The 12,470-nt window shown below is 58.8% G+C and overlaps 1 protein-coding gene across 2 annotated transcripts in view; it reads right to left on the bottom strand.

Annotated features, from left to right (window-relative positions):
• Cfap77 (cilia and flagella associated protein 77) overlaps nt 1–12,470 on the bottom strand; it is a 118,586-nt gene that overhangs the window by 16,475 nt on the left and 89,641 nt on the right. For both annotated transcript variants that reach the window (XM_077798155.1, XM_026395595.2), the window contains 2 exons: nt 10,212–10,317; nt 4,105–4,206 (listed from right to left, as the gene is read on the bottom strand). In XM_077798155.1, coding sequence (XP_077654281.1) covers nt 4,105–4,206; nt 10,212–10,317 — 208 coding nt within the window. The remainder of the gene's footprint in view (nt 1–4,104; nt 4,207–10,211; nt 10,318–12,470) is intronic.

Raw genomic sequence — 12,470 nt, 5'->3', positions numbered from 1 at the left:
TCAATCAGTGCAGATCAGAGCCTGGATTCCTGGGGCTGTGTATGGTCCACTGTCTGTCTGTCAAGGGCACCCAAGCCATCTCTTCCTGGCCACCATCCAGCCTTGGAGAGCACTCACCCCTTGGCTTTGGGTAGAAGGAGAAACCAACTACTTTTCATGGCTTATTATTAGGTGGCCAGAGACCACGGAGTTCAGAAGCAGTCACGGCCAAGAGCAAAAGGGACAATGGCAGTAACCACACCACTCCACGGGCCAAAGGATAGAGCCCGCCCGCATCCAGAGGTCAGGGCTACCATCACGGGAGCAGACCCACACCCAAGCTAGGGCGGCCAGCCAAGGTTGTACGTCTTGATCATTTCAGGCTGTGCACTGTGTACCTGGGGCTGGGGCTGCTTCAGACATCCCTGTCCCTCCGTCCACCTGTGCAGCTGCGGTCCATCCATGCCAGCACCCCACAGCAGCAGTGATGGTCTTTGTCTGGTTCGTAGGTCACCCTGCCATCAGTGTCAAGAGCAGGGTGGCACCAACGGTGCTCAAGGAAGAGAGCTCTGAGTGAGGGAGGGAGGGAGGGAGGGAGGGAGGGAGGGAGGGAGCGAGCAGTCTCCCCCACGGTCCTCACTGCCAATCAGCTGCTCCTGACTGGCAGCTCAGCATGGGCCAGGTGCTCTGCTAAATGCTGAACACACATGCGCTCGTCAGATCCTCCCAGCGCCCCTGCCAGGGGAGATCATGAGCTCGTTTTATGGAAGAGGAAGAGAGTTTAGCTAAAGCCACCCGCCAGGCCGTGGCAGCGTCACGTTTGACCTGGCCTGGCCGCACTCCCATACACAGTCCCCCGCTCCCCTCCCACCTGCCCCCTGCCACAGCTCTGCCCTGTGGCCCACAGCACACCCTGCCAAAGGTGTGAGAGCCTCCTCCACTTAGCCGTGGGAGATGATGGACTCCCGGCCGTTCCCCAGCTGGGGACCCGAGGAGGGTGAGAGCGGTTCCCCTCGTGGTGCAGCCTGGGCCTGGGGTCTGCTCCTGGCCCAGCTGGGAACCAGGGTCGTGGTGTAGAGGCTCTTCAGGGAACCCTCCTCCCTCCCACCTTGAGATGTGGAGGTTGAGGCTCCATGACCCAGGCCTCTCAGCACCGTGTGAGTGTCCTGGCCGGGGGGCCCACCAGCTGCCACCAACCACCCCCCGGGGCGCCACCATGCTGTGGCAGTTGCTGGTCACAGGGGCCAGAGCGGGCAGCCCTGCCTGCCTGAGACGCTGCAGGGTCCACGGAGCAGCCACACAGAGGACGCGTCCCTCCCCTCCTGGGCCCCTCTCCTCTCACCCTAAGTGGCCTGTGCAGAGCAGGATGGGGCTCCCCCGGCCCCTCTTGCAGCAGCCCCTCGTGGCCAGCTGAGGGAGCAGAGAGCAGCCTGGGCCATGCAGTGACCCGGCCCTGGGCGGCCGCCGCCCGGCCTGCTGCTTTTCCGTGTGAAAGGTGTTTAATTATTTCTGACAGAGTTCAGCCTCGACATCTGTTCGGGAGTGGGAGAGTCCATTTAGGTCATCCATCACCCTGACAGATTCAACTTTTTTGGAAGCGCTGTTTCCCTTCATAATGGGGCCAGTGGGGGCGGCGGATCAGCAGCCCCGAGACCCAGACAAAGGCCCCAGAGTCCGGGCGTGACGCAGGCCGGCGGCCCCCACCTGACTGCTGAGCGGGCCTTCGGTCCAGACCAGGCGTGGTGGGAGGGCAGGGGGCAGCTGGGGAGGGCCCGTCAGACCCTGGGGAGGCCTGAATGTCCTCGGTCATCCATTCACCTGTCCACTCGTTTGTTCATTCCACAGACCACGCCCTTGGTGCCAGGCACCCTGCTGGGCTCTGGGGACACGATGGAAGGGGGACCCAAAGGTGGTTCTTATGGGCTAACGTTTTGCTGGGGAAGATGAAAACATCACCCAGTTAATTAATTAGTTGCAAAGTTGTTAAGTGCCACCGTGGGAAGAAAGGCGTCCCCGAGGTGGAGAGAGACTGCTGGGCAGGGTGCAGTCAAAGGGCAGTCTCAGGAGGCCCAGGGTTAGGCAGCCCTGGACTGGACCCTGACACAGGTGAGCCTATTTCCACACCAGTGGGTTGGGGACAGGAAGGCTGTGGGTCAACATGTCAGCACCCAGTAATTACCTCCCGACAGCAAGGGACTGCCTGTGACGTCCCACAGCAGCAGCACTCTGGGGGTCGGGGTCTCTGTTGGGCTGACCTCTGGGCACCACCCCACTCTGAGAGTCTTGCTCAAGCCCCCAATTCCTGCAGCCTCAGGCTCCGGGCGGATGGAGTGGGTGACTGCGGCATTAGCAGGCAGAGTCCCACGAACATCCTTAGGAAGGGGGAAGAGCACCCACATAAAGCGGGGGCTGTGTGTCACGTCTCATCAGTTCTGTGGCACGGTGGGGAGTGTGCGTGTGCCACTCTGTCAAGACCTGGATTCCAGGGTGAGGAGGGCACTGTGCTGCAGGGCGCGAGGCTTGTTCCAAGGAGGAAATGAAGTCGTCCTCAAAAATGGCCTCTCGCGATGCCTGGCACCGAGCGAAAGTCACCCCTCCAGGCTGGGCCGTGTGTTAGAGCAGCTTTCCACAGCCACCCAGAGGCTTGATCCTGAGACACCCCCGCTGCTGACCACAGGAGCATTTGTTTCCTGCGCAAGAAGCCCCTGCCTGGGCCTGCGGGGCCTGGGCACAGGAGACAGCACACCCGCGTGGAGCTCTCCATGGTACCTGGGCGGCCGGCCTTTCCCGAGCAGGGGATGGGGGGGGGAGGCCTCCTGCACCACCCCGTGTCCATAGTGCTGGACTCTAATCAGAGGGGCCTAGAGGGGCCAGGAGTCCATGCTGTCAAGCAGAGCCTCACGGAGGGCCTCTCGTGCCTGTGGATCCACTGGGGTGATGTCCCCAGACCCCTGCATCCCCACAGACACAGGGAACAGCAGAGAGGAAAGGCAAAGGACGGCCCTGGAGAGCAGAGGACTTGTTTTAAAGCTGGGACAGGAGAGAGAGAGAGAAATGAGAGGCGGGTGCACCGTGGAGGCCGCGGCGGGAGGTGCTCCTGGGAGCAGCGCGGCCACGTCCAGAACGGCGCCTGGTCATGTTCTTTCCTTGACGTTTGCTGTGAGCGTGGCATCAGCCTGGGCTGACGGGCGGCAGGGCACATGGTCACTGACATATGCAGATGGAGGCCGCATTAAGGAGGACAAAGCAGGTTTCCTGGCGGAACTCAGCAGCTTGCTGGCGTGCATCAGGCTCAGGAAGCCCGCCACCCACCCTCACGTCAGAACCGAAGCTCGAGTTACTCGGCCGCCAGCGGGCCAGCCAGGAGCGCCGCCGTGCACAGCTGTCTTCCTGGGGCCAGGCCAGTCCCTGGTGGCCTCCAGAGAGCCTCTCTCTGCCCACATTGAGCATACACAGCCCCCTCCCCGTCCCGAAGCCACTGTTCCCCATTTGCATTTCCCTAGGTCTGCGGTGCCCCTGGCCCTCACACTGTTCCCCTGCTGAAGGCCGCTGAACAGGAGCCCTGTCTGGGAGCCACAGGGCCACATGGCCACGTGAACACGGGTTCAGTTCTGAGGCCAGAGCTCACCGCCTCCCTGGACCCTTGACCAGGTCCATCTGGCCCGTGCGCACTTGCTCCCCTCCGCCCGGGAGGTCCAGCACTGGAGGGCAAGCAGCTGGGTCCTGGGCAGAGGACATGGAGCATCAGCAGTCCCATCCCTGGAGGCTTGGCCCCGACAGCATCTGCACCGGGGAAGCAGACACCCAGGCTCTGCACCGAGAAGCCTGCCATCAGCCCAAGGACCTGCTACTTCCCCAAATCCACCATGTTTCCTGTCTGCAAAGCAGGCCTGATGGCAGAGACTTCCCTGGACAGGGCACGTGAGGGGTCTGAGCTAAGAGCATGTCCGAGCCTGGAGCTCAGGAAATGCTCAAAGGACATTAGTCCTTGCAATTGCCATCGATAAGCCAATTGATGGTGAGAGGCCTGTAGAGCTCCTAGACCACAGGTGGAGACAGCAATGGGGTGAAGCGACTGGCAGCCAGCCCTGTGTGCGGGAAGGGGCGGGCGAAGGGGACACTGACCTTCTGAAAGTGGGGCATGTGCCAGAGGGCATCCAGCTTCACGGGCGGCTTGTATTTCCTCAGGTGATTGCTCCGGGTCTCATACAGCTTCCCCAGGATCACCTGCAGCCGGGGAGGTGCACAGGTGAGAAGCCTGGGCAAGGACAGGGCACGTGAAGGCAGAGCCTGGGGTTCTTTGTGGGCCACTTCCTCCTGGCCCAGGCCCTTCTCCGATTCACAGCATTGCCCCACTGGCCCTGCCCCTGGCTGCAGGGAGGGACCGCAGGATGCCCTGGGGAGGGACAGCGGGAGGCCCTGGGCATGTCCTTCTGTTTGGCCCTGCAACACTGGAGGTTGTGGCGGTAGGTGGCTGGGAGGTGGGGTGGGTCCCATCCTCCTGGAAGCTGCCCTCCAAGGCTACCATGGCCCAGGGCTCACAGGGCCTCTGTGGCGTCTGAGTGAAGACCTGTACTACTGTCCCTGGGAGCACCATGGCCCATCAGGGAGGAGGAAGGTAGCTCCTTTGGGGAGAGGATTCGGAGGCTCCTCCGGAGCCCACAGGGTCTCCACAGTGGCTCTCAGAGGTGAAGAGGAGGCTCTCTCTCCCTGAGCCGTGAGCCGTGCCCATGTCCACAGGGTGAGTGGCTCGTGGTCTGTCAGAACTGAGCGGCTCTCTCCAGAGTGGCATGGGGGAGCCACAACCCCATGTGACCATGTTGCAGAGAGGGCCCACAGGGAGGTGGTCGAGGGGAAACGAGGTCATAGGCTGGGCCCTGGTCCAACTGTAAGAGGGACACGGGGGGAGGTGGCATCTGCCAGCCAAGGGGAGAGGCCTCAGGAGGAACCAGCCCTGTCCCACCTTGATCATGGATGTCCAGCCTCCAGAACTGCAAGAAAGTAAACATGTGCCGCTGTTGCTACAAAGGGGGACCTGTCATGGAGTCCCTAGAGGACCAGGTGAGGCTGAGACCTCCAACCTCAGAATTTGCTGAGGGCCTGGTGCTTGTCAAAAGTTCAAACAACCCACTCACCCCCAGAGCCGGTGCAGAGGGCTGGGACCACAGCAGCGCAGGGAGGCAGGGGACTTGGGAGAGGGTACAGGCACCCAGGGTTCCAGACAGGATGTGCCCTGAGAGGGTTGTGCAAGGGGACACAGGGAAGGGCAGGGGGTCCCCTCCATGGACTTCCAAATCCCACAGCACTGTCTCTGCCCCTTGGTGACAGCTCAGCAGAGGGTGGTACTGAGTTGGCACCTCTGGCTTGGCTGGGCACCTCTCCGCCTCACCTGGGTTCATTCCTTCAACAGATATTGATGGAGCGTCCACCCCTGCCTGGCTCAGGTACGTCATTGAGCACACGAGGACCCCCGCCCTGGTGGGGGTCCAAAACAAGTCATTTCCAACGTCGGGCGGCATTAGTGCTTTAAAATATAAACAAAGCAAATCTGCATCTGGGCAGGAAGTCAGAGGTCGTGGGGCAGGAGGAGGTGTTTGGGTAGGACACGGAGGGCCTCCCGACACGTAGAGGACATCTGGGAACTTTCCCAGGACCCCTCAGGTCCGAGTGTGCACGAGACGTTGCAGAAATAGCAAGTGGCCCACGTGGCCTAGCACAGTGGGGCCTTTGGGCTCTGTGCTGGACTCATTCAGAAGCCTCTGGAAGTGGAGGAATGGCATGCGCCAACCTGGGTCTTGAAGGCTGCTGGGCAGTGGTGGAGGACAGGCCCTGGGTGGAGTGTCCCAGGTCTGGTGCTGGGTGAGCAGGTGGGCGGCCACGGCAGCAGCTCAGGTGGGGAGCAGGGTGAGCCCTGTGGCCAAGACCTGGCCAGATGCTGGCCTTGCTGAGAGCTGGGTGTGGGCCTGGAGGAGAGGCCAGCTGGGGTTCTGGCCTGCAGAGCTGGGCACAGTGGGCTTACCACTTGCCGAGGCATTGGGGGGTGGTAGGCTTGAGTTGGGGATCTGGGGTTGTCTTTGATGTGCCATCGCGAGGGCAAGGAGAAGTGGCTCAGGCAGCAGGGTGGCCCAGAGGTGCTTCAGCCTGAGCCACAGGCCAGAGAACAGCCCCCAGGGAGCATGGTCTAGGACAGGCCTGAAGAACTGGCTGAGACCAGGGAACGACAGACCCGAGGACACCTCTGCTGCCGTCTGCAGGCTGCTGCGGGTACTGGGGCAGCAGGGTGGCACAGTGGCACTGCACTAAGGGGTCCAGCGTCCATAGTAACTGTAGCCAAACTGCACTTCCTCAGCTCCCACCTGCCAGTACCGGGCATGTCGCTGACCTGCCCCTAACTCACTGCCCCATCCTGAAGACGAGGACCACGGGCTCCGTGGGTTACGCGATTTGCCCAGCCATGCAGCTTCCAGCGGTGGGAGAAGGACTGGGCCGGCCACCTGACTCCAGCACCAGCCCTGCCTTCCCCACGGCCCACCACTCTTTCCCCGCCTTCAATGTGGCTCCCCAGGGGAGGACATGGTCGAGCCTTCTCGGCCTGGAGCTGAGCTTGATGAAAGCTTGCAGTAGTTATGTCTGGGACTGTTGGCTGCTTCAGAAACCGAGCCGCCGACCGCCACTTCCCTGCTGCCAAGAGCTGTTCACGCTGTTTCTCAGGCACAGGCACGAACCCTGGGGCCTGGCTAAAGTGACATTGAGAGCCTGGCAGCACCGAAAGCCTCCAGCGAGCAGGACCTGAGGAACCAGGAGCTGAGGAACCAGGACCTTAGAAGGGAGGGAGTGGCCAGCAGCTGCGACCTGGACTGTGTAAATGTCCAGGAGTTCCACCTGGTCAGGTGTTCCGGGTGTGGATGTGCCACCAAGATGTGCGGTTGCTCTTGGCCTCCATTTCCACCCATCCCAGGGCTGCCACAGGCTCTGAGCTGCACCCGGTGGGGAGACGACAGGAGCCGCAGTGGTCAGTCTCCAACAAGCCTGTTCCTTCTGGCAACCACCGGGTCCATGACACTGGCTTCTATGCACACTGGGCCGTGGCCCTTGCGGGTGTCACTTGTTCCATGCAGAGCTGGGCTTTCCATGTTGCTCACACAGCCTGGGGCCTGGATGGCCCTTGCTCAGGTATTCGTGGGTCCGTGACTCTGTAAACACCCTAATACTACTGTGCTTTCATAGACTTAAAAAGGAAAGCAAAACACCAGCTGCAAGCTGTAGAAGTTGCAGGCCCCACACCATCTGGAGCAGGCCAGGTGTGACCAGGGTGTTTCATCTCCTGAAAGCCTCTGTCTTCTGAGGGCAGAGCACACCGACCTCCAGCCTCTCCAACAGTGAATCCCACTGTGGCATCCGCAAGGTGCCATCGACAAATAAAAACAGAACCAAATTTAACTGAGGTTACCACCACCCAGCAAACCTCATTTCTTGATTTCTGTTGCTCATCAACTCTATTAATTCTATTGAGTGTATGGGGGTAACTTGTCGGCCCTGCAGGGCAGTTGCTCTCCCTGCCTTCTAGAGCAGTTTTAAAATGCTGAGCTAAAGCAGAGGACGTCCACTCAGCAAACAGGGTTCCTGTGGGATCTGCTGAGGGGCTTTTGGCAGAGTGGCCGGCCCGATGTGACTGCTCACTAAAGGTAGCTGTTCAGGAGCTCTGTTTGGGTGTTTGCTGTCCAAAATCCAGAGCACCCTCACCAGCAGCAGGACTTAAGGCTGAGACAGGTTTCCCTGGAGGTGGGAGATGAGGCCTCGCGGACCAACCACCTCAAGCCCAGTACGTTGTCAACCACCCCCCAGACAGCGGCCTCCGGGTCTGGCGGGTTCACGGCCATGGTGAGACAACCAGCCGCCAGAGGAGCTTGGAGTCGGGAGGGCACTTGAGGTGGGCTTAGCAGGTGTTTCTGGAGCACCTGCTGCGTGCTAAGGGGTGGGGCTTAGGACACAGCACTCCCCAAACATTCCACGTCTGTGTCTTGGAAAAGGCAGAAGAGGGTCTGCTGTCTGACCCCACACGCCTCCGGGGTCCCTCTTCCTGGAGCAGGTCGTCAATCCAAGGAGGGGCTTCCCTGCTCCTGCCCCAGGCCCCAAGACCCTCACTGGAGAGGCGCCTCCCTCCCACCTCTGGGAGTGTGAGCACACAGGCCTGGCTGCCCCCGCCCCCATTCTTACCATCCCTCTACGCCCTGTCCACTCCTGTCCACACGACTCTCCACCTCCACACTGTGAAACGCGGGGTTAACTGTTTCTTGTCTGCGTTTCCTAGTGGAAGCTCCGGTGTTAGGTGCTACTTCATTTTGGACACTTTTCCCTGGTTAATCTGCCTTTAGTTACAGGAGCCTCGACCTTGACCCAAGGATGGCCAGGAGGATCCCACTTAGGCTCAGCGCAGCGGGCCCTCATGCACTCTGGCTCCTTTGTGTGCCCAGTGTGGAAACTCAGGCCTCTCGGAAGTGGTGGTTCACTCCAAGTCACGAGCCCGGAGTTGAATTGTGGCGTCACCCTCATTAGCTGCTCAAGGGCCTCTGTTTTCACAGGAGCGGTGCTGGCTACAAGGTGGGCCTGCAGAGGCTCCAGTTTCTGTGTCTTTGCCCACATTCTGAGTGCAGTGAAATAGTTGCTAATTAAAACGCACGGCACTCATAGGGGCTGTATAGCAGTTTGTGACGGTAATGCTCCCTCTGAAACCAGCCATCACCATCCCACGTTGACTCTTTGTTCAGCCATTAACAATAAACCAGCCGTGGGTTGCTTTTCAAACACCATTACGCTTACAACGCCGAGCTCTGTAATGAGTGCCGGGCTGCGGAGAAGAGCCACAGAGGGCTTGTGCCCATCCTGAGGGTCACAGGATCCTGGGGAGACCCTTCTAATTCTCAGCTTGGCCCTGGAAGGTAGGCAGAAGCTCTGACCCCTGAGTGTCCCCCTAATCTGCAGGCAGGGACCTCACCTTCAAGGAGAGTCACACCCGGGGACAGACACACCTCTCTCTGAGCCTCAGTTTCCCCCTGAGGTCACAGGATACCTACCTGATGAGGTTCGTGGAGAACCAAGTGCAGGGACTCGGGGTCCCTCTGCACGGAGCTAGCAGCCCCCCGGGTGTTGGCTGTGAGACCCCAGAGGAGCTGTGTTCTTCATGGAACCTACAAAGCCCAGCGATTCTGCTTTGGCCATCATTGGTCTGGATCTACGGCAGAAGAGGCATCTGTGTTCTCCAGAAGTTGGAATTTTGGGATATTTAAAGGAACAAGGTCTAGTTTTTGAGTGTTTTCAAATGTGTAGAACACCACGAGTTAACCACCACAATGCTTTTCATGGGGAAAATCTCACTGAGCTGACTTCCTGCCGGTTGCTAACAGCTCCTGTCAGTAGCAGTCAATGGTGTTTTTATGTGGGGACCTCGGCCCAACTTCCTTTGCAGGCCTGGGAAATGGGGTCGGGACAGCCCCTCCAGGCTCCTGGGAAGTGGGCAGGTGAGGTGCTTGGTGTGGGGCACACGGAGGCCTCGGCATGGCCTGTTCCTTAATTTGTAACAAAATTCCTCACGTTTAATTCCTGCGTTCTTTTTCTGGGCGCTTAACCACTGAGCCATGTCTCCAGCCCTTTTTATTTTTCATTTGGAGACAGGGTCTTGCTGAGTTGCTTAGGACCTTCCTAAATTGCTGAAGCTGGCTTTGAACTCACGATCCTCCTGCCTGGGCCTCCTGAGCCGCTGGGATCACAGGTGTGTGCCATCATCATGCCTGGCAATAACTGTGTTCTTTGAAGCATCCTTCTGAAGTGCACTTCTTTTTCTACTTTGTTTGCCTATATTTACGGGTAGCCCAGGGTGCACTTCTGCCTAGGCCGGCTGGATCATGTTCCACCTGACTTTTCGGAGGTGTGAAGTGGCGCAGGAGTTTGGTGGAAAGGGTCTTCCCGTGGGAGTCGGGACAGCTGGTTTCTCACCCCAGTTCAGAGGTGCACAGGGCCAGGGGACTAGCGTCCTGGCCTGAGTCTTACACCCCAGGATGACATGCAAGGTGAACTGGATGATCATCCAGAGCCGGTCCAGATCCCAATCTGTGCGGCAGGACACCATCTGACCCCCATGCCCCGCCCACCCTCCGCCACCAACCCACAGTGCCAGCCACAGCCAGACCCTCCTCCCCTCCCCAACAATCGGCCCAGGAGTGAGGCTGGGTTACCTTTTGCTTTTTCTCCAGTTTAATGGCTTTCTGGGTGGCCTTTTGCTCCTGCACCCACAGCTGCTGGTACCGGTGCTGCAGCAGATCAAAGAAGGGTGTAGAAGGCCTAGGGGGGAAGTCCAGACAGGGACTGAGCCTGGGAAGAGGCCCCACCCTCTCCCCCCACCACACTGGGCCTCACTGTCACTGTCACAGGCTGCAGAGCAAAGGGGTCCTCAGGCTGCACGGGGCCTCTCGGGACTTGACATCCCTGAGGATTTGCCAGGAAGGCCCTGGCCAAGCCTCCCCTCCACCAGCCCTAGGCAGGCCTCTCTGGAGCCCCCTTCCTCTAGGCCTGCTCAGGCCAGTGGTGATCTGGAACCCTGCTGAGTTGTCCCTCCACCCTGACCGTCTGATTTCCCTGGAGAGCTGATGAAGTTCCTCACCCCGCCTGACGTCTGGCCTCCACCTCCCTGTCCAGGGACCCTGAGAGGCCGGCTCAGCAAGACCTCCCCTTGACGTCTCCTTTCCTCATTCTCACCCACTGACCCTCCCGCAGCTCACTGGCAGTCTGCCACCTGCACTGTATTTGGAGTCGAGCTCGGTTCCGCCCAGGAATCTCCCCTCTGCACCAAGCACTGGATCAAACCCGCCTTCACCACTCTTGGCCGGTGTCTGGCTCTGATTTTCTTGGACTGATTTCCAGCCGGTAAGCACTGGTCCTGTGCTGAGCATTTTGTGTGGCCCCTTCCCAACACTGCAACACACTTGTGCCCATCCTGGGGACAAAGGGGAGGGTGAGGTCCCAGAACACAGGGGGTGGTACTGCAAGTGGCCTGCCCAGCTGCCAGGCTTGGTGGCCACAGGCTTCATGTCCTCAGGGGGGAAAGTAACTGCCAATCTCTACACAGATGGAGAGACTGAACCCACAACCAGAATCCCACCCTCACTCGGCAGCAACCTGCCCAGGAAGCAAGGCCATCTCCTACAGTGACCACCCGGGGACCAGCCGGTCACCTCCAGCAGCCCCCCGGGGAGCCAGCTGTGGTGCTGTAGGAGGTGAGCCTGCTCTGTGCAACGGAAGTGCTAACAGTAACCCCTACCCATCACCCCACGTGCCAGGACCTGACTACCAACCGCCAGCTTCCCTGGTCTCGTCCCCGCTTTGAATTTAGGGTCAGTCAGAGAAAGCTAAATATGTACCTTAATAAATTACACGGGATGCCACGTACATATCAACCTATGTAGCATAGGTACTACTGTACATATAATGTTATATTTATGATTTATAATGCTTATAATTCTATGCTTACACATTACATGATGACTGCACATTATATGTACGATGCAGGTCATAAATAGGACACATGTGTATATTTTTCTTTTCAAAAGGAAAAAAATGAAAGATAAACCAAATCTTACTATCAAAATGTGGGGTGAGGGAGAAGAAAGCTGGAACTCTAGATAGACTGCAATGAATTTTACTTTGGAGCATGGAAAACGTGCTTTATAAAGAAAATAGTTGTGACAAAATAAAGTGAAGATGAAAGATCAGCACCTGCTTTAAATGAGAGCAGGAAGCAATGGACCTGTTTGTCAGAATTATTTCAGGCAGTTTCAAAAGAGATTCGGGCAGAATCTGTCTCACGTGGGAGCCTGGGGACAAGGAGAACCCAGGGAAGGCCAAAGCTGCTCCCATCGCTGATGAGGTTATTTTGAAACCATCACGTTTACATTGAAGGACAAAGCAGATTAGAAATTGTACAAATGCCATTAGAAAGCAAGGTTTCTCAGTATTAGAGAGAAGAAGTACAAGGATAAAGTCAGAGAGGTGAGAAGAACTCGTCGGTCTTCCTCCTCGCCCACTGAGAGGGAGGTCTGGAAGTCCCAGCCCAGCGCCTGGGCCTGGCCCTGCTCTCCCTGCCCAGGAGCAGGCCCGGCTGGAAAGCACCATCCCCAGTGCTCCCGAGGTCCAGGGCCAGAGGTGGGAGGCCCTGAGGCCACCAGAGGACACGGCAATAGATCTCAAGGGCCAGCTGGATGGGCCCAGAGGTGGGGCAGGCTGCCTGGGGATGCTACGCCACGGAGCCGTTTACCTGAGGACAGGGAACAGCGGGGAATTCGGGGAGTTCTGTGCAGCAGAGCCAGGCTCCTGCCCACAGGGGGAATGGCAGAATTGGTGGGAAGTCACAGTTAGCTTCTCCTGGTGAAATGGTCACAGGCTGTGGATAGGAACTGAGCTGCAGTGAGCAGGAGCAGGCCCCGTGCCCTGGTCCTCGT

Source organism: Urocitellus parryii, chromosome 4 (assembly GCF_045843805.1).
Source record: "Urocitellus parryii isolate mUroPar1 chromosome 4, mUroPar1.hap1, whole genome shotgun sequence".
Taxonomy (NCBI): Eukaryota; Metazoa; Chordata; class Mammalia; order Rodentia; family Sciuridae; genus Urocitellus; species Urocitellus parryii.
This window is presented reverse-complemented; position numbering and strand designations above follow the sequence as displayed.